This window comes from Fundulus heteroclitus, chromosome 3 (genome assembly GCF_011125445.2).
Source record: "Fundulus heteroclitus isolate FHET01 chromosome 3, MU-UCD_Fhet_4.1, whole genome shotgun sequence".
Lineage (NCBI taxonomy): Eukaryota > Metazoa > Chordata > Actinopteri > Cyprinodontiformes > Fundulidae > Fundulus > Fundulus heteroclitus.
The window spans coordinates 42551724-42578995 of NC_046363.1; the positions used below are offsets into that span (position 1 = coordinate 42551724).

Consider the following 27272-nt stretch of genomic DNA (forward strand, 5'->3'; position numbering starts at 1 on the left):
ACGTTTATTCTCATTTTGCCTTTCCTGATGCAGTGACACAACGTCTTTCCCAAAGTAAAATCTCCTGCAGCGCACATGAGCTCTGTTCTTGTTTCACAAATTTACTGAAGTTGACTTTAGAAAATTGGCTTCTTAATGCTCCCAGTGACGTTTTTGTGGATTACTGTGGAGGGAAGCTTTGTTCCCGAGAAAATTTGTTCCACAAACTTTGTCTTTGGGCAGAAAAATGTCAGGTTGAGTTAATCTTGAGGAAGGGCTAATCCCTTCTGATGTATTGTCCTAGTAGCAGCTAAAGTCAAAGGCTGGCTTTACACCAGCTTTGCCGTATGTGCGTGTTGCATATGAAGAATATCAGCAAGATTTTGGTTTTCAGCCCATGCACAGTCATTGCATATTTTATATTATGGCCTCGTTTCAAACTGAGCATCATCTGAGTGCCATTCAAGGATTTAATGTGCTGTTTTCACGTGTGAGGGGTCAGCTTCTATACAGAGTTAAAATAGCTATTTCTCATTAGGATCTAACTTGCATGGTAAATTTGCTGCTTGCACCCTAAAGTCAGGTGAGACCTGTAGCTTACTTGCTCTAAGGCTGAGTTTTAGTTATGTACTAACTGAGATCAAAGTGGATAAATGTTCATAGCGAAGTGTAAGTTCACTCGCCACAAGCACTGGTTCCCAGTTCAACTTACGCTGCTCGAAACACGTTAATTATTTTTCAGACTCTTATAGCTTGAAAACTACATGAAAATTAAAGTTTGCATTCATTTTGACTGTTTCTTTTCATTACCAAAAGTTGATAAAAGTTTATAAATTACGTAATTTATTAGCATAATTGGTTCGTCATGTAGTATTTTAATGTGTCCTCTGCCAGTTTAGAGTTGCCCTCATTCACCTTATTTTGTAAAGACAATAAAGTCCTAAGAATTGTATTATACGCTTGAAAATATAAGAAAAAAAACTGATTACATTTGTACGACGGAGTATTAGGGCCACACATGAAGAAAAAAAATATTTTTGCCATGACGAGATTAAACTCGACATATCGACTTTAAAGTCGCCCTGTCGACATTAAACTCAACATTTCGAGAATAAAGTTGAAATGTCATGTCGACTTTAATCTCGACGTGTCGACTTTAAAGTCGCTCTGTCGACATTAAACTCGCCATTTCGAGAATAAAGTTGATATATCGTGGCGACTTTAATCTCGACATTCCAAAATTTGGAGAAAAGAGCAACCGCGCTCCACCGCTGCAGTCTCTGCGTTTTAATTAAGTGAGAAGGTAGTCTTTGCCGTGGTGCAACTGTATAATCATCACTGGAAGCGGTGGCCTACGAATAACGTAACGTCTTTCCCTAGTGCTGCTTACCCGGGTTCGCAGTTCTGAATTTGAGATTCTCAAAATGTTGAGATTAAACTCGACATGGCGACTTTAAAGTCGCCATGTCGAGTTTAATCTCGTCATGGCAAAAAAAAAAATCCCTTCATGTGTGGCCCTAATACTCCGTTGTACATTTGAGATCTACTCTCATTGGTGCTCTTTTTTTAATGGGTGTTATGGTTTTCCATCCTGGGCGCTGTTCTGTAAACTGATGACACACAATCAGCAAGGAAATAAAAGATCTGGCTTTCTCTCAGTTTTAGTCCCAAATGTGTTTCTGTTGCCTATTTTCTTGCCCAGGGGATGAGAAACTGAAAGGGCACCTATGTGGTGTACAGTGTGAGCACTGTAAGAAAACAAGGTTTGAGCTTTCTGTTTGGAGCTAAACTGCAGTAAAGCATTATTTTTTCCTGTTTTTTGAGCCATTTGGAAAAGATTTGACACCTCAACCTTAAAATCTAGACCAATCAAATTCAACTGGATTCAGTTCAGGCAACAAAAGGGCAACAGCTGAAAGCATCTTGTGTCTCAGTGTGGCAGTGGCATAGGGGAGCTTCACGCCACAGGAGAGGAAGGATCTCTCTCTCCCGCCACAAAGAATGCCCCCCCCCCCACCCCCCGGCCGTCAATCTGATGGACATTCAACAGTCAGAGGACCCTGACCATTGATGTGCTTATTTGCACCAATCCAGTTCCTGTTTTGATGAAAAATGTATTCATTCGTATTTACAATAAAAATATTTCTATTTACCTTTTTTGTTCATTGTACTTAAAATGTCTTCATTGTGAGCAAAGTGGAACTGAAATACAAGTCCTTGAATAAAGCAACTTGCTGATTAAACCTTATTCGGAAATGTGGGTTTTAAGTTAGGATTAAATTGTATTTAATAAGTTGACCATTAAAGTTTATATTGCACTTAATTTTGCTCTATCATACATTGAATCTTAAACCTTTAGTATTAATGAGAAATGTTCTGGAAAATACTTTGATATTTCTTACCAGACTAAGTTACAGTTTGTTAGGAAGCCAAGCAATATTTCTGCTCCTTAGGTTAACTTTGTGAGTTACAGTCAGCGCCTCTTTTATTAGATCTAAAGTACAGAAAATGGCACTTACCATGCATCTAGTGGACATAATTGTCTGTCAAACGAGTTTGTAGCTACAAGGCCCATGAAAGTCTTTCAGGAAAGAAAGGATTGTTATATATGTAGTGACAGAGGAGCCAAGGATGCTGAAGTAGACGCTGATTTAAATCAAAATCGACCCCTGAGAATCCGAAGCCAACAGAAATCACCAACTGGAAACTGGAAATGTTTTCAACTTAATGCTGGTGAATATTCTCAGTCATCCAGGTCATGGTCATTCCAAAAAAAGTACAAAATAAAGCAACTGGACTTGTTTTACGTAGTTGAAGACGTTTCGCTTCCTCTCCCGGAAGCTTTCTCAATTCAAAAAGTCCACATTACTCCAGACTTTTTAAATTGAGAAAGCTTCCGGGAAAGGAAGCGAAACGTCTTCAACTACGGAAAACAAGTCCAGTTGCTTTGTTTTGTACTGGTTTTCAACCTAAGTTGATTAATTAACATGAAATTTATAATAATGAATGAAACTCCTCGAGAAATCTGTAATATTCGGTCTTGGTTCCTGTTTATGACTCGGTTAAGTTAGAATTTCCTTGCCTTACGTTTACTTTGTTTTAAGTTCTGAAGTCCGGTTTAGCCTGTTTATTTTATATTCTGTTCTGGTTCACGTTTATTAGTTGGTTTAGTATTTTCCTGCCTCTTGGGTTATTTGCGTTCTAGATTATTGAGTTCTGTTTAGCCTGTTGATTATTTTCATTATCTGTTTTCCGTATTAGTTCTGATTTTAGTTCTGCGATTTGTTTTCATTATTGTCCTTGGATTTTGGTTTATTCTCCAGCTCCTGTCAGTTCCGCAATTGCTTCCACTTTTGGTTAATTCGTTTTTCACTCCGCTCACCTGTTTGTCTGTTTATTTAAGCCTCACCTCCTCCTAAGCTAGTTGTCGGTTCGTCTCTCATTCATTCACGCACTCCATCCCGTCTCTGGTAAGAGCTCCCAGCACCTTGGTTCTGTTTTATTGACCCTGTTCTGTCTGTTTTTGCCCAATTCTGTCCGCCTGCCCCCGTACAAGTGTTGCCTGGATGTTTGCCCTACCTACCATTGGACTCTGTTCTGTTTGCCTGTCTGTTCCCCACTCCTCATCATCCCTCAAATAAATCAGTTAACAACATAGCAGTGTTTTGGTTGAATTCCGGGTTCACCTCCAAGCCAGATCATTACAAAATCATGTATTTTCGCAAAGCGATTCTGCTTATACTCTGTTGGTTGGACTCTAGTCCCCTAATTAAACCACAATACCGTGGATCCACATTAGGCTGGTCGGATGAACCAAAATTAGATGTTTCCTATTTAGTCTCTGCTGCAAATCTGGTGCAGCATAACAGACTTGCTAACAAATATGTTCCTTTGGTCATTGCAAAACTCAGAATAAGAAATCTGGACCTGTACTAGGGCTGCACGATATAGAAAAAAGAACATTGGTAAAATATAAATCATATTGATCGATATTTATAATTATCAACAGATTCAAAACATATATTTTAAGTGCAGCCCTGGTCATTTTATGCTGTTGCTTAGTGACTTTTTTTAGATACAGAACATACAAACACTAAATTCAAACTCAACCCTTTATTCAACCAACTTTTTATCAGAACTACAAGTTTATAAAAAAAAAAAAAAGTGCTCTCTGAAATCTCTGAAGGGGGCGGAGCTTGGTTCCTGGGTCTGCGTTGTGATTGGTTGGGAGGATCTAATGTAATATTAACCTACATGGTTAGAATGCAAAAGGGAAGAAAACTGTTATTCTATTGAACTTTTCATTGACCCTTTTTTCTATCAATATATACATCTATATATCAGTATATATTGATATTGAATTATTATCCAACCCTAATCTGTACTCAAATTTATGGGGAATCTTTAATTTTCAAAGCTGGCTTTCAGAAAAAGGACCACTCTCAAAATCACACCAATGGCTGGATGTCTAGTTTCCTCTGTAGCTGTGTTAGCATCATACACCAAATTTTTCATAAACAAAGCTTTGATGTTAGGGACTTTTTAGAAGTGAAGGTGAATGAATGTCTCTGGGACTGACTTTGATAACTCAGGCCAGGGTAGATAGGGTCTAATTAATGCCTCTGCGTATCTTAGCAGCCTGAAGCTGTTGGGTCTGCTGGTGTAAACAGCGCGGCACCCCGGGTCGCAGCTGGTAATTACAGGTCCTGGTGCCAACAGTGACAGCTTAATGGTGCAGGGGATGAAGCTTAATTAAAACCTAACCAGGCACCTGCCATGTAAGGATAAAGAGAGGTGCATGACCCGGTGTCACCAAAAACAAAAAAATAAAAAGGAACTTCAGAACGAACGTCAGAATATGGAGATTAAAAACCTAAATATGATTTTTTTTTTTTTTTGGATCTGCATTTCAATTGAAGGCAACTATTCAAAACTTTGCGTAAAAATCCACAGGTGGATGAAAACTCTTTACATTTACTTGTGTTTAAAAAATGTTTTACTTCTAAGAGTACTTTTACTGCAATGTACTTTGTACTTTTACTTAAGTAATCCCATTACAGAGTCTCGCTACCCTTACTTGACTCCAGGTTCTGGCTGCTCTACCCACTGTGTGTAACTCCACTGAACCAACATGTTTTAACCATAAATGCACCAAACACATTTACAGTTTCTGTTAAAGTGAGACGTCTTGTTTTTTTCACCAGCTTCAGTGTTTTAATGTTGTTTTCTGTCTGCTCACATTTAGAGGTCCTGTGAATGTACAGTGAACATTGGGTAGATGTTATCGCAGGAAGTACTTTACCCTGTTCTAACATTCATACATTATACACTAAGTATTGGGTTTTATAGGTTTTATTTGGAAAAGAGTTTCTTTTTCCTGAATTTATTTTGTATTAATGTGTTTATATCACTTTAGTCATTGAAATAACAGAGTTTGCATCTAACTTTATATTTTTGTCTGTCTGATTACAACTTTTTAGAATATTAAATCAGATGTTTGATCAGTTAGTCGGTACTTAAGTAGCTTTTTTAAACCAAATACGTTTTTACTCTTTCTTGGTTGGCTTCCTTTTGCTTTTACTTTAGTAAAAATATGTAAAGCAGTGCTATTATATCTTATTATAATCTGATAGAATTTGAGTTTGGAAAGTGCCTTGAGATGACATGTTTCATTAATTGGCGCTATATAATTAAAACTTAATTGAATTGCTACTTTAACTTGAGTGCACATGAATACCCTGATCTTGTTCACAAATACAAAATATGTTTTGTTTCTCTGCAACTCCTAAAGGAAATTTAACCAAATATTAATATAGCTGCAGTTACAATATCGCCAGTATGTATAATTTCAAAAACACATAGAGATAACTTGCTATAAATTACTATACTGTAATAAAATTTAGAACTCAAAGATGTTATTTGTATAAACTTCCTATCATAAAAAACGAATAGTTCAAAAGCACCATATCATAAACTTCTGGCTCTGTAACAGACTTTTTTACACAGGACAGTTTATTTGCCTTTCTTAAGTAACATATTCATTATTAAGTTTCCCTAATTCTAGATTAGCTAGTGAGCCTACAAATGCAGGGCAAAAGGAAGAATGACAATGAGTTAATAATACACAAATATCCAAACTGTCTTGGTTTTGAGGCACTTTTTACAGACTGCTGCTCATGCAGCAAATCAAGAAAAGGGAACTGGGGATCATTTCTTTCACTGCAAAGTACCAGCTGTTTAAAAATGTAGTAAGCCTGGCTCGTGTCTGATAAAATATTCCCAAATTCCCAGCTTCCTATCTTAAAAATAACCCCTCATAGCCCACAGGCAATCTATAATCACATCCCACTGAAGGGAACGTGTTGTGTATTTATTTTATTAATGAGGAAATAAGACACGTCTAAACATCCTGGAGCGCTAGCAGCATCTGGTCAGAGAGGTTTGTTGATCTGTTTGGTCAGAGATGATAAGATTTATCCTAAAATACACAAAATCTGTCATATCCATCACAGACAGCATGTGTGACCTCTGCAGGTCTGTTGCTGTAAGATCAGGAAAAAGTGAGAGGACTGGGAGTGCTGCTGTAAAGTCTAAATTATAGATCTGTCTTCAAAGCTGGAGCTTTTTCTGTAAGCAACCAGCTCTCAGTGACAAAAAAAATAATGTTTAAAAACTACAACGCCACTGCAATATTTAAGTCTCTTAATTTTATTGTACAATGCAGAAGATTCATACTTCAGCTGGAAAATTAAATTGTATTAGAAATAAAATCATTTATCGTGTGGCACTTGCAACATTTCTACACTTAAATCATTCTTGTAAAAGATCTGGATATTAGAAATTAATTAAAAACATCAGGGGAAAATAATGTTAAACTGTATAAAGAGACAGTGTGAACATATTTACCTCAACCTTTTAGTTTTGCAGACATTTTTAGCCTGTTTGTGTCATAACTGATGGGTGCTTAGGTGTGTGTATATATTTCCATTTGTGCTTTATTCATTTTCCAAATTATTGTTTAGGGCTTTCCATATTCAGTTTATTATTGTTGTTTATGTCATTTTAGATGATTCCTATGTTTAGCTTCTTATTTCTAAGGTTCTGTTTGTGCGTTTCTACTCTCTTATGCTTGTGCTGTAATTTCTTTGCTTTGATTCGGTTCCATCAGTGTTCTGCTGCTCATAGCTCTCCTTTCACAGCTGGTTCACGTTCCCTGTGATTATCCTCATCTGAATTCAGTGTCATTCTCCACCTTTCCCTCAGTAGGCAGTGCTTTGCAGAAGTTCAAGGCTTAACTGTGCTTTTAATTTCTTCACAACTTTCTTCCTGACCAGTCCACAGGGTTCCTTGGTCTGCGTGATTACAAACAGGTTGACTCGGTTTTAATTGGGTGAATTATGACGTTGCACGGAGTGTAAGGGTATTAAAAGGGGCTGAATACAAATACACACCACACTTTTTAAACATTTATTTGTAACAAATGTTGAAAAACATGTTACTTTTCCTCCCCCTTTTGTGTTGGTCTATCACAGAAAATCCCCATAAAATACACAGAAAGTTGGGATTATAATGTGACAAAATGTGATGAGGCTCAAGGTGTATAAACGGTTCTTCAAATCTGCTAAAGGTGTAGTGAAATGAAAGAAGTACAAATGCATATCTGCGAACTGAGGCAGATTAAAAACAATACCTTACAACAACAAAAAAATCCAGAGCCTTAATCAGTGATTTATTCAGAGACGCTGCTGGTTTTTAACATCACAGATACAAAAGACAGGATTTGATTTAAGGACAGTCGGTTGGTGACAATTTCCTTCACGGTTTCATCGGTGCGTCAGCGTAAAACTAATAAATGAGTTTTTATTTGCAGCTGCAGAACTCAACATAAACCTTAAATGAGAGACGTACGGATTTAGTGACATTAACAGCGACTGATCCGGGGTTGCTCATCAGGAAACTGGTGTCATTTTTATTGTTCACAGATAAAATCTTTTGTATTTGACGCTTCCTGCCTTTACATGATTTAACTTATTATCTTTAGATCCTGTTCTTTAGATGGGACATTTCTTCTTTGTGCCCGACCTTCAAAATTTGGGAGGAAAATGGCATCAAAGGACATGATTATTGTTTCCTCTGCAGCCTGGAAGGGTTTGCATGCAGGAGAGCTGAAAAGAAACAAAGATTTTCTGCTAAACCTTTTGGTGAACATTTCACCATGTCTGCTTGGTGAAAAGAAGAAAGACCATAAAACTGGGGAGTATGATTATATTATACAATCATCTCGTCTAAAAGCTGCAGGTTGCTATATGGATGTTTGAACTGTAACCATGACAGCAGTTTGCTAGCTTTTCCCAACCGTGTCATTATTCCTGGTGTAGCATGGCTCTTAGTTATTTATATATTTAATATTTTGAGGACTGGAATGGCAGATAATCTGTATTAAATTATCTAAACTCCTCAAATCCTTAAACCTTTACAATCAGGTTTTTCTTAACTTGATGATCTGTTGAGAACTGGAAGAAATTATCAACTTTAAGACAATTAATAATATGCTAGATGGCTAGAAAACATCAAATATCCTGTCGTTGTGTTTAATTTCCAAAGCAGGCTGCTTTAGAACAGCTTTGCTCGTTCGTTTTTATGTTTTGTTTTTCACAAGGTTGCATCATCATTAAACCATTTCTATGAAAGCTGAAAAATAAAAAATAAATGCATCGTTCTATCATACTGTTGATCTTTTTTAATAATTTAACAGAGATAAGCTGTAGGTGCAGCTAATTCTCCACAAACAAAAGTCTCATCAAATCTTACATTGGAAAACAAATTTCTAACAAATGAGTGTGATGAAAAATCTGGTCAGAGAAAGACCGGCCAAGTCTATGACTGCAGCATATGCTCTCTAAAGCCCTGTTTGTTTATTATCTCCATTTTCTCTGATCGGGTTTCATTATTTGGGGAGGAAACATACATACTTCCTGGAAAAACACTAAAATACTCCAAACACAAATCTGAAGTGAAAACCAGCCAGCTGTGGTCTGTAGCGTCACTGAGCGTGAGGATTTCAGTGCCAGTGCTGACGTTTGGCCAAGTCCGCGTCTTTATGAACCTGCTGGTTGGTATTCTGAGAGCAGAATCTCAATAAGTTAAGTCTGCCACATCTGCGGCTTGCTTAGAGTCAAACTGGTCGAACGGGAGTCAGTAGGTCTTCTTCCAGGAACGGAGATACAGCTGGAAGGGGAGAAGGGGGTTTCTGTTCAGCAGGCTCTTGTGGAAAACATCAAAATCAACTTTCCTTACTCGCTGCAGATAGTCTTCTAACGCGACCTGCAGCACAGAGCAGAACACAAGCACAAGTTGGTTCAATCTCTACCCTGAATTCATGCCTCAATTTCTCAAAGAAGACAAATCTATTATTCTATGCGCTTTTTAGGCTCTTTACAGATTTAATTTGAACCTTGGAATAGGTTTACGAATTCACACCAACATTTTTTCCAATAAAAACACAGAAACAACTTTGAATTTGTATGCAAAAATCATGCAGTTCTAGGGCAGAAGGGTTTTGTTGCTGTAACGCTGATGAAGAGAAGACATTTCTCTATTAACAATGCAAATACATATAGAAATTAATGTTTTCAAAATTGATGCTCCTTTTTCCAAGGTTTCATCATTCTTTAAGAGACGTCTGTCTCATTTCCTATAACAGACAAACCTCAAACTAAATTCAATCCAATTCAATTTTATTTATATAGCGCCAATTCATGAAACATGTCATCTCAAGGCACTTCACAAAGTCAAATTTAATCAGATTATACAGATTGGTCAAAAATTTCCTATATAAAGGGAACCAGTTGATTGCATCAAAGTCCCGAATAATTTGGGGCTTAACTGTAGACCGGTCAAACCAAGACTGAAACATCATGCAGTGTTCAGAGATATTTTAAAACAAGGTTTGTTAAACCTTTTTTTATCCACCCATTCATTGTCTATAACAGCTTATCTCAGCATGTTTTTAGACTGTAGGAGGAAGCCGTAGTACCCGGAGAAAACCCATATATTCACAGGGAGAAAGACCCTAGCTCAAAAAAGAAAGCATTTTTAGGTTACCCCATAATATTGGTAAACTCTCCTCTCATTTTCATGAACTCTACATTATATATCAAATCTTCTCTGTGCAGAAGGTTTCGCTACACCTCTATGGTTAAGTGCTAGTGCTAGCAATGACACAAGAAAATTATTGCTATTGTTATTAAATCACCCACCCCCCACCAAAAGAAATGTAGACTTCATAAATCTGGCCAAGTACTTAAAGTGAAAAGCTCAAGTAAAATAAAAAGGAAACCCAGATTTTACCACGACTGAAACATGGAGTTTAAGTGTGAAGACAGACGATTCCTCCTTCAGGACTGATGACACCGGGGCAACGCTATGCAGTGAAGTTTGTTCCACTATTGCTGCGAGCAGAAACACGTCGTGTAAATGAAAATCTGGAGAGAAAATATGCAATCCAGAAATTAAACTTTGAAAAACTTCTTAATTAAAAAAAGTTTTTTAGAGTAACTTTTTTGTTTTCTTAGATTTAATTTTTTTTTTTTTACTTTACGGGGTTTTTTCCCCAGATAATTTTTTTACAAATGTAATCATTTAATTTTTTTTAAAAACATTCGATTTTTTCAGATTTTATTTTTTCTAATTTTATTTTTTTTATTTTTTTTACAGATTTTATATTTTTAAATTCCTCATTTTCAGATTGAGTTTTACAAATTGCATTCTTTTCTAATTGCGTTTTACAGATCACATTCTCTTCACTTTTCGCTCTTGATGCACATTGACCAATAAAATTGTTGTTTACGTCTGTGCAGACCGATAGAAATGCGTCTTTGCTCCTCCCTCCAAAGAAAAGCCCGCCCCCATAAGGGAAGAGAACGCCATCTGTAAAATGCAATTTGAAAATAATGCAATTCATAAAACTCAATCTCAAAAAGAGGAATTTGAAAATATAAAATATGAAAACATAAAATATGTAAAAACAAAACAGCAAAGTTTCTCTCAAAACCTTTTTTTAAATTAAGAAGTTTTTTAAAAGTTTAATTTCTGGATTGCATCTTTTTCAAATTTCCATTTACAAAAACGTGTTTCTGCTTACAACAATATAAGAACAAAATTGCCTCCATACAGCACAGTGGACTGGTCTTAGTTTTATTAAACAAAGGGCGACCAAACAGGCGCTGCACACATCTTCAGGTCTGTTCATAAGCGGAGAGGAAACAAAAAGAGCCACCGGTCGACATGACCCCTGCAGACGAGCTGGGCGATGGACGCATCTTTCTGTGAACGTTTCTGTTTGTGCCTCAGGGGTCGGGGGACTAAACATGACGGAGGAAATGAGCAAAGCTGGAAAATAAAAAGCATTTTTCTGTGTGAAGCTGTTCCCAGAGGCCGTAGGGTTTCATTTATGTTCACTTTCCGGTTAGAAGAGATTGTACTTCTGTGATATATATATATATATATATATATATATATATATATATATATATATATATATATATATATATATATATATATATATATATATATATATATATATATATATATAAAGGAAAAACCAATCCAGATGTGTTCTCTGCATATTTTTAGACAGCACAACGTGAGATTAGTTCCAAATACTTAATTTAACATAGATGATTTTATTCTTCCAGCAGCAAAACAGAGCACATGAACTCCAAATGTAAAAAATAAAGAAAGAAATGTTTCCATTAGTTTAAGCAGTGAATGAGAGGAGAAAGCTTCTTACTTCTCCACCTTCATCCATCTCACCAACGTTATCCACGGCTTTCATTTCCTTTTCCTGACATGTTTTACCCTGCAAAGCTCTCCGGGGCGTCTTCCACCGTGTCTCTCCCAACAAATTGGAGGCAACTCAGAGGCTGGAAATGTGTTTTTTTAAAAACATCTCTCCTGGAGGGTGTTTTACCATTTGGCCACGTGAAAACAGGATTCCACCTACACGGCGCGGTAAACTTTTCTGCCTCATCACAGAATGCTTCACCAGAATATTTCATCTTTGGAAACGTTGCTGAATCTGAAAGCTTGAAACATCTTGAATTTGTGTCATTCTTCACGTCGTGTGTTGAAATGAAAGAGCCACAGAGGCTTGTCGGCGTGATTCGACGCTCTTCAGCCGTCGCTCCTCTTTTTATCCCCCACCCCCCATTTTGCTCACATGACACTGATCAGAACCCACGATTTATCTGAATCACATTTTCAGGACAAGAAGAAAGCAAACAGGCTTTGGCTGCCATCAGGAACAGAAATGCACAGCAACACTCCCACACAGGCACCGGGGCCTTTTTGCTGCACTGCAGCATGAAAATCATTTGAGTTCTTGATTCAGGAGGGGAGAGTCCATTTCTCTGTAAGCGCATCTCTCAGCTCTATATCGCAGTTACAGCAGGTCGCTGATGGACCGTGATTATGGACTCGATAGAAATGTTTTATCCACCAGCAGAGAGCTGCCTCTGAATTTAAAAAGATACGTTTTGAGTTACATTCGGTTTGAATTATTTACTTTAAAAAGGTACACAAAATTTAGTCTTACAAGCACTCTTTCTTTCCAGATTTTACACACGTGAATTAAATAATATGGCTTCAGAGTTTGAGTTAAATAGAACCGTTTTCATTCAAACCCTGACTGCAGGGGTGCCTTTTAAACAGCTGTGACAAAGTAATAAACAGCCTTAAGGGTTTCTTCTGTATGTGCTTTCAGACAAGGTTCACCTTCTAGCAGGACAACGACCCGAAACATAAAGCCAGGGCTACAAGGGAACGGTTAAAAACAAAATGTGTTAGAATGGCCTATTCAAAGTCCAGACCAAAACCCAATCCAGAATCTGTGGCAAGATCTGAAAACTGCTGTTCACAAACGCTCTCCATCTGATCTGACTGAGCTGGAGCTGTTTAGCAAAGAAGAATGGGCAGAAAAAGCTGGTAGAGACAAACCTTAAAAGACTTACTGACCTATTGATGACACACTTGGTCCTGCCTTTCAGTGTTTAACTCTCTCTTCTTCTTCTTACGACTAACTGTATGTGTTCTTTTTCATCCTCTAGACCCGAAAAATCTGAGCTCTCCTGCTTAGCTGTGTTTTTCTCCTAGATGAAGCCACTAAAGGAGCTATTGCTGCCATCAATTTCTTACTTTTCTCTCACATAGAAAGTACTCCTGGATCAGTACTGTGCTTTTTTGTGTCTCTGCTCTGTCTTCAGTTGGTTGTGGTTCTGGTTCTGCTGTTAAAAGGGGAGTTTTCCTCTCCACTGTCATTACATGCATGCTCAGTATGAGGGATTGCTGCAAAGTCAACAACACAATGCCAGCAACTGTCCGCGGTGACGCCCCGCTCATCCAGGAATGCTGCAAGTTAATGACTCGACGCAATCCCATTACAGTCGACTTTATGGGGAATTACTTAAGGAAACATCAGAGATTTGACACATAATGCTTTAAAAATGGAAATGTGATGATAAATAGAAGGAGAACATTATTGGATGAGAAATGACTTACAGTGTGAATGAAGGCCGGGGTTGCAGCTGCCGGAACGTCGTGGCTAAATGATCGAGCCTGGAGGAAGGAGCAGAATAAACTAAAATGAAGCAAACTTCCACAATCCAATTTATTACACCCACAACAGCGTTTTGGTTCACACCGCGCTGCTCAGACTATCCTGGTAAAACCTCTTCTGTTATTCAAGTTCATATGGAAAATGTTTTCTTTAAAATCAGTTAAATAATATATTCAATTGGTAAAAGAAAAGCGGTGATAAATACATTTAAACTGAAACTTAATAGTACGATATGCCAACTTTGTATTTAAAGGGTTGAAACAGAAAAATGTATATCAGCTAAAAAAAGAATGGATAGGCTAATAATAACATCAGGAAAAGATGTCATTCTGAGTTTGTTTCTACTTGCATGGAGCTATAATATTTGAGGAATACCAAACATTGAGTCAGACGTTCTGACGACGCCTTAAGTGCTCTTAAACACCATTTCTTTAAGCTTTCTGAAGGTATTGTTATTGTACTTTTGCTGCCATTTGAACTCATTTTGAGTCCAGTTTTGCACCTGATCATTTCAAGAGGATTTAGTTTTTGTTGAGGCACTCAACGCTGACCTTTCAATCACTTAGAGACACAAATGGAAGCAGCACGAATAAACCGCTGTTTTGTCCATCTGTAATAAACAATCTATCAAAAAACAAGTGCTGAATTGTTCAGGACACTTTCTTTCCTGCAGGCTGTAGCAAAAACACATAATTTAAGGCTATGCATGCAAATTAATGTAAATGCATGCATAATGGACTTGTTTTATGGCTCTATAATGTTAGCTAGTCCACTTAACTTACATTTCCCTGAAAAATACATAAGAAATTCCATTTATACCCAAATATAATCAAACTGAGCCTAAAACATATTAAATTTCAAACTTAATCAACCCTAAAGACAGCAGGATTTTCATGACTAAGTTCTCTTTACTACTTTTACTGCCTTGTAAAAGTATTCAACCCCATTGGACACTTTTTATGTTAGACCTACAAACTTCAATGTATTTTTCTGGGAAGTAAAGGGGAAATAATGCAATGTTTCAAATGTTTTACAAATTGAATAATAATTTTTAGTCCCACAGTGGGGAAAATCAGCATCAGTTATGGGGAAAAGTCCATTAAAACAGTAAAAATGTGTAAAACCTGATGTGCCGTTGTGTTCAGACCCCCTGAGTCGATACTTTGCAGAACCACATTTCATTGTAATTACAGCTGCAAGCCTTCCGGGATCTCTAACAGTTTTGCACATCAAGAGACTGAAGCCTTAACGGAGCCAAATTTGCTAGATAGACCAAGTTCTGTCAGATTGGATGGAGAGCATGTGTGAACATCAATTTTCAAGCCCTGCAACAAATTCTCAGAGGGATTTATGCCAGGACTTTGGTCTATTCCAACATAAATGGGCTCCAGTCTGAACCGCTGCATGATGAGGGCCGTCGTACTGGAAATATTATCCAGGCTGTAACTTGTTTTCTTCTAAGATTCATATATATTTCGCTCCATATATATTTTCCCCTTCAACTCTGACCAGCTTCACTTTCTCTGCCGAAGAAAAGGGTTGGCAAACTCTACAAAAATGACTTCCCTTAGCTTCCTTGCAGCAGTGCCATTCTTCTTGGAAGATTTGCAGTAATCAAATTTGTCACAGCCAGAAGTAAAAACTAATTTAGGTATAATTGACCTAGTTTGATCAAGTGCAAACAAGTTGGAGTCAGGAGGAGCAAAAGCCTAGTTCTGGATTTAGGCCAATGAACTAGATTACAAATAAAGTATGCAAGTATTTTCCCCGCTGTGACAGTTTGTAATGGAGAAAGTCTGCAAAACATGCAGGACAACAAAAGAAAACCTCATAATCGACTCAACATGGGGCGCAGGAATTAGATTCCTACGCTGCCAGCTCACTCCTAATTAAGCAAATTGGATAATTGATTAGAATACGAACACGTTTTATTTTTGTAAGTTTTATTTAGTTTAATAGCTCCAATCAATAGAGTAACAACGGCTTGTGGTAACGGCTTACTCCCTAATTTATGCGTTGATAGAAACTGATTGTTCTAATGCCAGAAGGCAAGTTTAGGACTGAATGTGTAAAATGTGGTGGTATTTTCCAGGATGAATTGCATTGTTAAATGTAATAGATATACAGCTTGGATGTAAATATTCTTGCAATTTTATTTTATAATTACCCTTTTTAAAGACATTGCATTAATCGATCCAAGACCAAAACCCAAACCTGTGGGTGTGTAGGCTGGAGTCTGAATTTGGGAAGTTAGCAACAAATCCTCTGGGCCCAGGCAGTCACTGGCTTGGCCTTTTGTGGCTCAAACATGTTCTGGCACATTCATAATTGGATTTGGGATTTGGGGGTCCTAACGGCGTTTGTCAAGCCGCTCCGAGGAAGGGTTTGCAGGCTGGTTCAACTGGAGGAAGACGACGTGTCGCTGTTTCATCGGATCACTGTTCAAACGGGGGGATGTAAATGCGACATCAGCTTGAGCGCCGGGAAATCAGAATGACACTCTCACATGCTGAACATCTTATTAATCTAATCAGGGGCGATCAACCCGTGCATCTCCAAACCAATTAGCTGCAAACTCTAAGGGGCAACATAATAGGAAAAACAGAAAACATTTGCAGGACGTTTTTATTCCTGCACGGTGTTGCAGGTGCAAGCTGCGACCCGCAGCACGCCAAAACATTAGTGGTGATTTAAAAACTACCAAACCTGGCTCTGCTCATCAAGAGCCTTAAAAAGATGTTCAGGGAGGGAGAGAAACAAACTTTTCCCTGTGTCTCGTCTCTGAACCAAGCCAGAGTTTCAGCTTTGGTAAAGGATTCACACCCAGTAAACGCTGAAATTACTGCAGCGAGAATTTGCATCTAAAACAAATGATAATCGCACAAAGTCTTTTGTCTCCTCCTACGGAAAATCTTTTCAAGCTGGTGCAGCATTCAAAGCCTCCTGACATAAAACGCCATGAAGAGAAAAGGCTAATTGCACATCTCCATTAATGTTTTGGACCACTCTTTTTCTCCGATGCCATAAAACACATAAAATGTTGTGTAATTAACTTGTAAAGATCTGACAACCCATTTATTTACCTAATTATAAGCAATAATAAACATTGATCGGGTAAAATTTGGTATTATTGTTGTATTTTTTGTGGTATAAACCGTTTAGGTTTTTGACTGAACAAAAATTATTCATGAAAAAGAAAAATTTTAAATCTGGATTTAATACATGAACTGCATCCATTTTTGCAGAGTAATTCTTGAATTTCCCAGCAGTTTCCTGTAACTAAAACATGCTAACAGGCTTTCAGTTTGAGTTTCTTCCCAATGTCATGATGACATTGAGTGGCAAGTGTATCCTACCAGTCTATATTCTATTTTATTTTATATTTTTAAGGAGGTTTTGGGTCAGAATAAATCTCAGAAAACCCAACGTACCTTTCACAGCAACAGCTCCTCAACTGTGGAACGCTTTGCATCTGCAGGTCAGACAGCCTTCACTGCAGGTTTTAAAGTTTGTTCATACTATTATTTACTGGCTTTTAATGAGACCACTGTTCCATATGACCTGGACTTTATTTGTTGCAGCTACTTTTATGTCTCTTTGAAATTATAGTGATGTTCCAGAGATCTTAGCAGGCTTTATGTACAGCCCCTTGCTCAACTGCTGTCGTGTTTTAAAAGTGCTATATACCGTGTTTTTCCAACTATAAGGCTCACTTAAAATCCTTAAATTTAAAAAATTGATGATGTGTCTTATATATGATGACAGTTGTGCTTACTGACCGATTTTATGTGGTACAATGTGCTCAAAAATCTGTTAAAATGTGTAAAGTACGACTTTGGTTAGCAACGAAGCCGCTCAGTTCAATGGATATTAGGAGCATTACGGTACACTGTCACTACCTGATAGGACCCCTGAGCTGTCTACAAGACTGCCTGACTGTAATGTCTAAACTAGAAGTGCATTCATATAAAGGTCCCCACATACTCCGTGGATGTCCGGTGCGTACAGGTAAGTACAGAGCTCAATTTTTATGACTTCTCGTGGCAGGAAGTCTTTACATCGAACTGTTCTATATTATTTATTATTCTATCTTTATGAAAATAAAGATAGAATAATAAATGTAGGTTTTAGCAGTTTGTCATTTTTTGTTAGATTTTTTTTCCAGTTTAAGGTCCCAATAAAACCTTTTGAATTAGGTTGGAAAGCTTTTTTACATAATTTTTCACAACTATGAAGATCCTTTTGCAAAAAGTGGATGGATACACTTTTTTCAAATATTTTATGTTTTTCTTCTAAAAATTACAACAGATTTCCTATAGTAACCTCTTATGGCACACTAATGACGTTTAGAGTTATTTTGTTTATTTAATACTGAATGAATAGATTTTAGTTTGATCAAGACTGTATAACTCTTGATCTTATTGATTATGTGCTGTTGGTAATTCTTATTATCTTTACTTCAGGTGAGTTAATTGTAAATTAAATGTTAAATCCTGAGAAGTGTACAGAAACATCCTGATTCTGCTCCAGATTTGTTCCTTTAATTTGACTTGAAATGGTCATAAGACTCGTATATTAACATAAAAAAATTATTTAGTTAAATATTGCTACTAGATGGAATATTAGTCAGACTGAAGAAGCCTCTTGGGTCAAAATGCAAAGTTTTTAATATGGAAAAACTAAAAGAGCCAATCAAAATTTACCAACAAAAATCTCTCATTATTTATTCAAAGCTAAAAAAAATATCACAATCAATAATCTGACATTCAGGGATTTTTCCAGGCGCTCTAATAATCTGCCACGTTCTAGCCGCGTTGAAATTAAGAAACTTGCCTTGTTTGTTTTAATTATTCACTTTTCCTTTACTGATAGTCACCAAATCAGATGAATTATCCAAGTTTGTTTCGATAGTAGGGCAGTCAATTTTTAAATGTGTGTAAACATTGAGACAACAACAGTTTAAAGATCCTTTTCACGTTTCGGTGTAAGCGCCGTACATACGTGTTCAAGGTGCACGTGAGCCTGGCTAGCGATGTCGTACACCACATCTCGTACGTTCTTCTCCCGGCTGCCACGGATGAAGTCCTCCTGGGAAGCTCCGTGCTAAAGAGACAAACAAAGACACAATCCAGATCACAGATGCTAGGGGTGCACCGATATGAAACTCTGGGCCGATACCAACATCCAAAATTAATCTAGGCCGATAACTGATATTACTATTGCCCCATTTACGCTACCCTTGTTAAACCGATCCATGTCGAGCTCAGTCCGAGCTTGGATCAGTTAACCAAGCAGAGCTTGGCTCTGACGGCCGTTTACACATCACGCTATCTCGGTTCCTTGGTTTCCTCGCCTCCTAGTGACGATCTGCGGTACTACTGCTCTCTGGGATTGAAGGAGGGAATCAAGCAAATCAAAATGGCGGCACCCGTAACATTCAGGAAGTTATGCTTGGACAAAGTCGGCTTTTGGGACGTGGATAAGACAAACGAATGTCTAATAAGGATTTACAGATGCAGGAAACAATAGCAGACACTGAGGTTCATCACACTGATAAGCAGAATCATCTCTGGAAACCGTGTGGCATGGTAGGGAAGCTAATATTTTTATGAATGTCTGAAATTTCTGACTGTAAGGAGATGACGCGGTCTGCTCATGCACTCTTTGTTATCAGAGAACCGGGCCAGAAAAAAAAAACGGGCCGAACCCACACATGGAACTGGTCTGCATTTAGCGCGGTCCGGTTGTGTCTAGCTCGGTTCAGTTCAGTTTGCGTTCCATTTACACTCGATACTTATCTCAGTTACGGTTTACTGTTCAGTTTACTGTTCTCCCTTACTTTTATTTTTAAACAATCACGTCACACTATTTGGTCTTAGGCATGCAAATTAAAGGGCATTTAAAGAGACAGCAACAAAACGAGTTGCTCTCAGACGAACCTCTGAGGCAAAAGAGGGGCTTGTGGGGAAACAATGACGAAGAGTTCAGGCCAAAGCATTGCATTTCCACTTTAAATAGACCACAACTGAATGATTTTATTTTGAAAGGGAAGAATTTAAAAGCATATGTCTCCTTTAAAAGGTGCAAAGCCACGGTATTTGACTTTTTTTAATTTATACGTTTTTTTAATAGCTCACTCTGGTTGCATACAACGTTTTTATGAAAGATTATCATGTCCTACTGGCGTATTAATTGTTATTTTGGTGTTTTATGCTTTATATTTCCTCAACTTGTTAGTAAATAAAGTCTTTCGTGTTTGTTTACGATTTTAACCGAAGTACATACTGCACATGCACAGCAGGGGTTAAGTGGCTAACAGCTATTAGCATCTCCCAGCGAGACAATGAAGAACAATGAATGGTTCTAGATCCAGTGAAAAAAAGTGCAAATATATATGATTCCAAGAGGGAAAAGCCTGGAATGTCTCTGGGAATACAGTCTGAACGTTGGTGTTCACTGAAGCGGACGCTAAACCTGCCGAAGCTTCACACCAAGCTGCTGCTGTACTGCGAGGCATTGTAGAGGGTCAGGCTCAGTCTGGCATTATTTACAATTGATTTATAAATTAAGCAAACCGGCATTATGATAGTTCTGCAATACTGTCACTAGATGGCGCCACATCTGTTTATATCTGGTCATCGCGCCTAGTGCTGGAGCTATATTTATCCATAAAAAGGACAATCAATACATTATCAAGATGGAAGCTTGGTGTATACAACCTTATTTTATCATGATCAAACGATTTTTGCTATTTTTTAAAAGCATATAATCAGGCTATGTACCTTTAAACCTCCCACAATCCTCTGCTGCATTACTATCAATCACATGACCAGACAAACACCCTTTACTTAAATTTATTACTAATCAAATTGCTAGATCTTTTAGTTTAGCCACCAAGCTGAAACATCAACTGCATCTTTACCACAAGTTAACACTCAAATACTTTTCCTTACATCCTAAAATTAACAATAAATGTTATGCAATAATATACTATGCAAGATAAATTCCTTATTAAAAAAACCCTCATTGACAAGAAATGTCTTTGGCACCCCAGCGAGTCCCAGAAAAGTGGTTAAACCTCCATTTAAACTCCATCTTAAAATATCTAGGGACATACTTTATAACGAAAACATGTAGGACTTGATGAATAATGTTGTAAATCACATTGTTTTAATAAAAAAAAGAGAAAATACAGGGTGTTTTTTTATTTTTTTGTTCTTCATAGGAAATAACCTAAAAATAAGAAACTTACCCAAACTCTTACATTTAATTAGTGAAGAAAAAAAGTAAATCAACATCTTAGAGATTCTGGATTAACTTTAAGGTGTTTGACGTTGATTAGGTGATTAGGTTGCTTGTTCGCATATAAAAAAGGATTAAAATGGGAACTTGACAACAGTGTCACCATGACATGCTTCATCTTTGGCAACTGGATTAGTCTTAAAATGTTTGGAAAAAGCTCTTTTTTGCTCTTATAACATGGTGCGCAGAGATATTATGCAAGGCGCGGAACTAGAAAATCCCACATAGTAGCCCTATAACATGTGGTTTTCTTTATTTTCCCACAGCTGAATGTGCAAACATTGTGCGTACATACTCGTAACACAACTTATACTAAACTTAAGAGAAGACAGAGCAGAGACACAGAAAGCACAGAAGCTCACATTGACCCAGGAGTACTTTCTATGTGAGGCAAAGGGTAATGGCAGTAGTAGCTCCTTTAGTGGCTTCATCTAAAACAGAAGCACAGTTAAGCAGATGAGCTCAGAGACCTGCGTTATTACTCGGCCATACAGTCTGTGATTTCACGCTGACCGGACCTTGTTCGTTGCGGCTGAAAAGTCTCCCTAAGGGGTTTAACAAGTTAGTGGGGGATATTTACGCATAACAGATATCAAACGTTAAAATCTTGGCTGGATGTTTTCGGCGTTGAGTTCATTTTAAACAATTTAGCCACTCTCTCTCCCTCTGTGTGCCCAGAGTAGGCTCATTTTCTGTGGCAGGAAAAGAGGAGGAGAGAACAGATCAGCGCTTATAGCCTGGATAGCTCTCCTGCTCAGGTAGTATGTGTGTCCGCGGAGGGGCAGAGTGATATGGGAAGAATTTTTAATGAGCCTTAAAATCCGGTGCGCCTTATGGTCCGAAGAATACGGGGAATTCTTTAAAAGAACACCGACATCGGTCATTTAGCGGCATTGGACAATATCCATGATGTCGGATGTTCTGGTTTGGTTTTCCCTGCGTCGCTCTCGTCGGCATCACGCTGAGTGGTTGAAGAAGCGTGTCAGTAAAGATGACAGACAGGTGGTTTATCCAATCATATGTAAGGATTTTTGATAAGGCCCCTCCTTCTGAAATAGATCCCAGACGAAGGTGTGGAGCCAATTCCATCTGGTGAGAGTCAGGTTAATGAATGAAACCGCGCCTGGTGTTTGAGTATTTCTCCACGATCTGCTCATTCTCCAGAGAAAACAGGTTGTCGTGCGATTCCAATAAACAATTTTAATTTATTTAAAAAATGTGCTTTAGCAAGAGTTTGTTCTAGACTGATCGGGGGCCTGTTAAAGGAAATTTTAAAGAAACTTCTCTTTATCACCTTGAATGACCTGACGAAAGTATCCACCCCCTGCTTATGTTTGAATCAGTTTTACTTTGCTGGGAGCTTTGGGGGGGGGGGGGGGGGGGTCAGAAGGTTCTAGGTGCCAAATGTGGATAAGGATGAAATTCTCCCTTAGCTTGAAGGTCTAGTTTTGGAGTTAACATTCTTTAAATCGGCTCACTGGAGCCAACCGGAGGTTTCCTGGGACCTTCCTGTGAGAAACTGTGGTGTGACATCTCACACAGAAAACACTGGTGTATAACGGAGTTTCTTCTTTTTGTCTCTTTAGAACAGATTTAAACAGATGGGTGAATGCTGAGAGCTTCGTAAAATTGAATTCTTTACTTGCAAGGATCAATAAAAGTGCTAATTGAATGATAATCAATCTCCTTCTTGTTAACTAAGAGTACAAGATCTGTCTTTCCAGTTTAAGGACAAAAAAAGGGGGCAGGAACAAAATAATACACAACTACATTAAATAAATGTGAGATTTTACCATTTAAGATTGTTTCACCCCATTATTTAATAAAATACTTTGCTGTCAAGAGATATAAACTGATTTGCAAAGGTTAAGTACACAGGTAATAAATGGTTTGTTTATGGGTATGAAACAGACGTAGGTTGGGACAAACTGGTATGTGTGGGTGTAAATAGACCAAGCTAAAAAAATTAAAAATAAAACTGTATTTGGACTGGTGTGATAAAATATGGGAAAAATATTGATTTTCTTATGGAAGCGTGAGCCTAAATTCTAAACAAACCCAGCATCAAGATTGAGCTTTTTGGTCACGCTAAAAGTCGTGTTTTGAGAACAGAAAAGTTTTTTTTTTTCTTTTTTTAAATCACTTCATTTTCTGAAAGAACCCCTCTAACTTTTTCCAAGCTTGGACATAAATCAATCTTCCTTTCGGTTTTATGCTGAAGCCAGAAGCGCAGGCAGTGTTTCATGATCCTCCTGTGATAAAAGCTTCTGATTTTATCAAGGTCCTCACAGTTCCCTGAGCCAACGTCTTCAAAACTCTGCAGATAAGACTCAGAGAAGCAGCGCATGAAAGAGAGTCTCCTCAAAGTAGGACGAATCTTTATACAGAGAGAGGGCATGTGAGGGTGTGTCTGTCTTAAAATGCTCCTTACATCAAAGTACACGGACAAGATTGACAATGACAAGACAAAAATAAGCACAAACATAAAAAAAAGTGCTTGAAGTAGCTTTGGAACATCTCTGCAAGCAGGAGGATTTTCACGAGTGTCGCCGTCAGAGAAGGAAAGTGTGTGAAATGATTTCACCTTCAGTTTCATCATTTATACTGACTACTTTTCAAAGTGCCGCAATATTCACATGAAATACAATATAAATACTTTTCAAAACATCAGTCAATAAGTACCAGATCATAACGGAAAATATTTAAAATTCAGTTTGCCGCCTCTTTTTTTTTTTGACATACTTGAACCAATAAAATCCAAAAGACATCCAAAGAAGTTGTCTGAATTCATAAATTCAAATAGAGAATAACTATTTCAACATTCCTTCCACTAAAATGCAAAAACATCAAAGTCTGTGTTGAGAATAAGAAAATAAAGTAGATTGATAATATGTCAGAGTGCAAGTTTGAAGCATTTTTACACAGATCTTTACTTTAAGTAAGACGATTGAGAAGAGATAACGAGATGAAACCTGCAGCGGGGTAAATAAGTATTCAACACGTCAACAGTTTTCCTAAAAAATACACTAATATAAAGGGCCCAGTAGCATGAAAGTCATATCAGTAACATCCTAAATAACACACATGCAAGGACATTAGTATCCATAGATTATTTGTAATAAAGCAAAAGAACGCAGACAATAAGTACTGAACAAAAAAAGGCAGAAAGCCAAGAAACCAGCTGAAATCTGTCAGTATTTAGAAAGAAACCTTTCAGCGACCGTTAATATCAGCTTGTTTAGTCCTAATGGATGGCCTACAGTGAGCTTTCTCATCACGACAAGAAGATGTCTTCAGAATGAGTAAAGACAATTGTTACAGAGATACAACCAGATGATTTCTGACATGAGAGCAAAGAACATAATCAGAAGATCTGTCCAAGAGCCTTTGGAGCTTTAGAAAGGTATAATTTCTCCTCTGACAGCGATGAATAAAGCAGTCAAACACTAACGATGCACACTCACCACACAAGACTCCACTGCTGAAGAAAAGGCACATTAAAGCCACGGGAGAATACAGTCTGGATGAAATGAGACCAAAGTTTAACTCTTTGAATGACGCTACACTCGTCACAATGAGAGGAGGATCAGCAGCACATCCCACCTGTAACACTAACACATGATATCCAGCATATCATAGTTCTTTCAGATAAAACCGATTTCCCTTGTAAAGGCGATCCTGTATCTCAGTAAGATTAAATAAAGTGAAATAAAATAAAAGCTGCAGAGGAAAATGAAGTTTGATAGATTGATATGGTTGATAAGACTCTGAAGCTGAAACTTCGGTGGATTGTTCAATTTATGTGAAAGAGTGGATAAAATCCCACATAAGCGATGCTCTTCACTTGTTTCTATTTATGCTTTTAGAAGTTGTCATCGTTGAAAAATGCCTTTTCACAAATTAAGCAATTCATTTCACTTTATCAAACATATAATTTATGGACTAGGTCTGGGCGATATAGAAAACAAAGCATATCGATAACAATAGAAATCATATTGATCAATATCGATAACTATCAACAAATTCAAAACATATATTTTAAGTGCAGCCCTGGCCATTTTATGCTGCTGCTTAGCAACCTATTTTTAGATACAGAACATAAACACTGAATTTAAACTCAACCCTTTATTTAACCAACTTTTTACCAAAACTGCAAGTTTTTAAAAAATTAAAAAGAACGCGTGCTCTCTGAACTCTTTGAAGGGGGCGGAGCTTAGTTCCTGGGTCTGTGTTGTGATTGGTTGGGAGGATGTAATGACTGTAATATTAACCTACATGATAGGCTAGAATGCAAAAGGAAGGAAAACTTTTATTCCATTGAACTTTTTATTGACCCTTTTTTTCTAGCATCGATATACGTCTATCGATCGATATATATTGTTATTGAATTATCGTCCAACCCTATTATGGACTAAATTCTTTTGATTTCTTTGCATTTTGGGATTACTTAATGAATGTCATGTTAATACCCTCGTTAGAAATACATTTACTGATAATAAATTTGAAGGTTAATGAAGATTTTCCCTGCTGTTACGTCTTAACATAATATGTCCCAGTGAAGAAATCTGCCCTCATCTTTGAATCCAGCATAGTGATCTCCATTTAAAAAACAATTCCCCCTGTTCCTCTTAGATTACGTAAATTTGCCGGGGCGCTCCCTCAGATAATAAGCAGATAATAATGGGTATTGAAAAGAAAAAAATATAGATATACAATGCAGGAGGAAAACAGCAAAATGATTCAACAAACGGAGGAAAAACATCATTTCTGTAACTGCAAAGCTAATAGAGAGCACCGTTGTCCTCGCTTTGAATCATCTGATCATCCCAGCGAATATTAAACTGTAGCAAACGCAAAATCAGATTTGATCGGCCTTTAAATAAAATACCTGCAGCGTTCACTCATGGTTGCCGGTTTGATTTCTACTTCTTTTCAAGACAGCACACAAATGGAGCAATGGAAATATTCTGCAGGTGTACGGTAATAAAGCTGGTAGATAAAATGACAAATAAATGCCCACACGTCTCGCAGGGAGAGCTCTAATTAATTTGTACAAATAGATTCACATTTCCAGGCAAATCTCCAATAAAAAAATAATTATAGAGCTGAGACATTGTCCATCTCTTTTTACCAGAGGGTGAGTTCTCAGCTCCGGTATTGTCTGGGACATAAAATGTGACGACGGCATACGGCCAACGATGCCCCGGCTGAGAGCTACATTCTCATGGAGCCCCGATGTGCCTCATTTCACACCTGCAGCTCCCAGCAGACACGTCAGAAAGGGACACACCAAGCAGCAAATTGGCTCAAGCTGCTGCTTTCCCGCAGATCATGAATCGGTGTTAAAAAAGGAATGAAACATAACTTGAGAAATGCTCATTTATGCTCTTAAACCAAAAACTCTTAAACGACACGCCTGTCTAACACCTCACCCAGTTCTTCATGCAGAACCACTTCATTAAACGTGTAAATGTCTGACCTGCTGATAACTTTTCTGACTGTGCAGTAAATATATATATATATATATTTTTAAAAAGGTAAAAAGATGAAGTTTCTAAACAATAAAGAATGGGCTTGCAGTGAAAGAGGCAGTGGTTTTGTAGAGCTGGCTGGTACTAAAGTCTGAAGATTTAGGAGCTGTTTGATCCCAAAAACAGGCTGCCAGCATTAATACTTCCTCGCAAAAGTATTCATGACCCTTTAATATATCATATTGTGTGACTTTATTTAAAAGAAAATTGTATTTTGTTGCAATTTAATGTGATACACAAAATTACAAGTTTTCGTATTTTTTGACCCATACGGTACACCAGATTATAAGGCGCATCATCAGGATTGTCAGTCTTTGCTATCAGGAAGTCCACAAAATGCAGTTTGAAACCTTCAGCTTCCCTTCATTGGCTTCCTGTTAAATCAAAAATAGAATTTAAAATTCTTCTTCTAACGTATAAAGCCCTTAATAATCAAGCTCCATCATATATCAGAGCTCTGATTACCCCGTATGTTCCTAACAGAGCACTTCACTCTCAGACTGCAGGTCTGCTGGTGGTTCCTAGAGTCTCTAAAAGTAGAATGGGAGGCAGATCCTTCAGCTATCACCATCTAACATAGAAAGTACTCCTGGGTCAATGTGAGATTCTGTGCTTTCCGTGTCTCTGCTCTGTCTTCTCTAAGCCCCAGTGGGTGGAGGCAGATGAGCGTTCACACTGAGCCTGGTTCTGGTTCTGATGGAGGTTCTCCTCCCTGTTAAAGGGGAGTTTTCCTCTCCACTGTCGCTTCATGCATGCTCAGTATGAGGGATTGCTGCAAAGCCATCAACAATGCAGACGACTGTCCACTGTGGCTTTACGCTCTTTCAGGAGGAGTGAATGCTGCT

The 27272-nt window shown here is 37.7% G+C and overlaps 1 protein-coding gene across 2 annotated transcripts in view; it reads right to left on the minus strand.

Annotated features, from left to right (window-relative positions):
- Positions 1-7687: 7687 nt before the first annotated feature.
- Positions 7688-27272, minus strand: part of ndufaf6 (NADH:ubiquinone oxidoreductase complex assembly factor 6) — a 45994-nt gene continuing 26409 nt past the window's right edge. The window contains exons 7-9 of one of the 2 annotated variants that reach the window (XM_036135446.1): positions 18596-18697; positions 13537-13593; positions 7688-9303 (exon numbers count right to left, since the gene is read on the minus strand). In XM_036135446.1, the coding sequence (XP_035991339.1) occupies positions 9175-9303; positions 13537-13593; positions 18596-18697 (288 nt within the window). In that variant the 3' untranslated portion in view covers positions 7688-9174. The remainder of the gene's footprint in view (positions 9304-13536; positions 13594-18595; positions 18698-27272) is intronic. The other variant, XM_036135447.1, reaches the window with a different exon arrangement.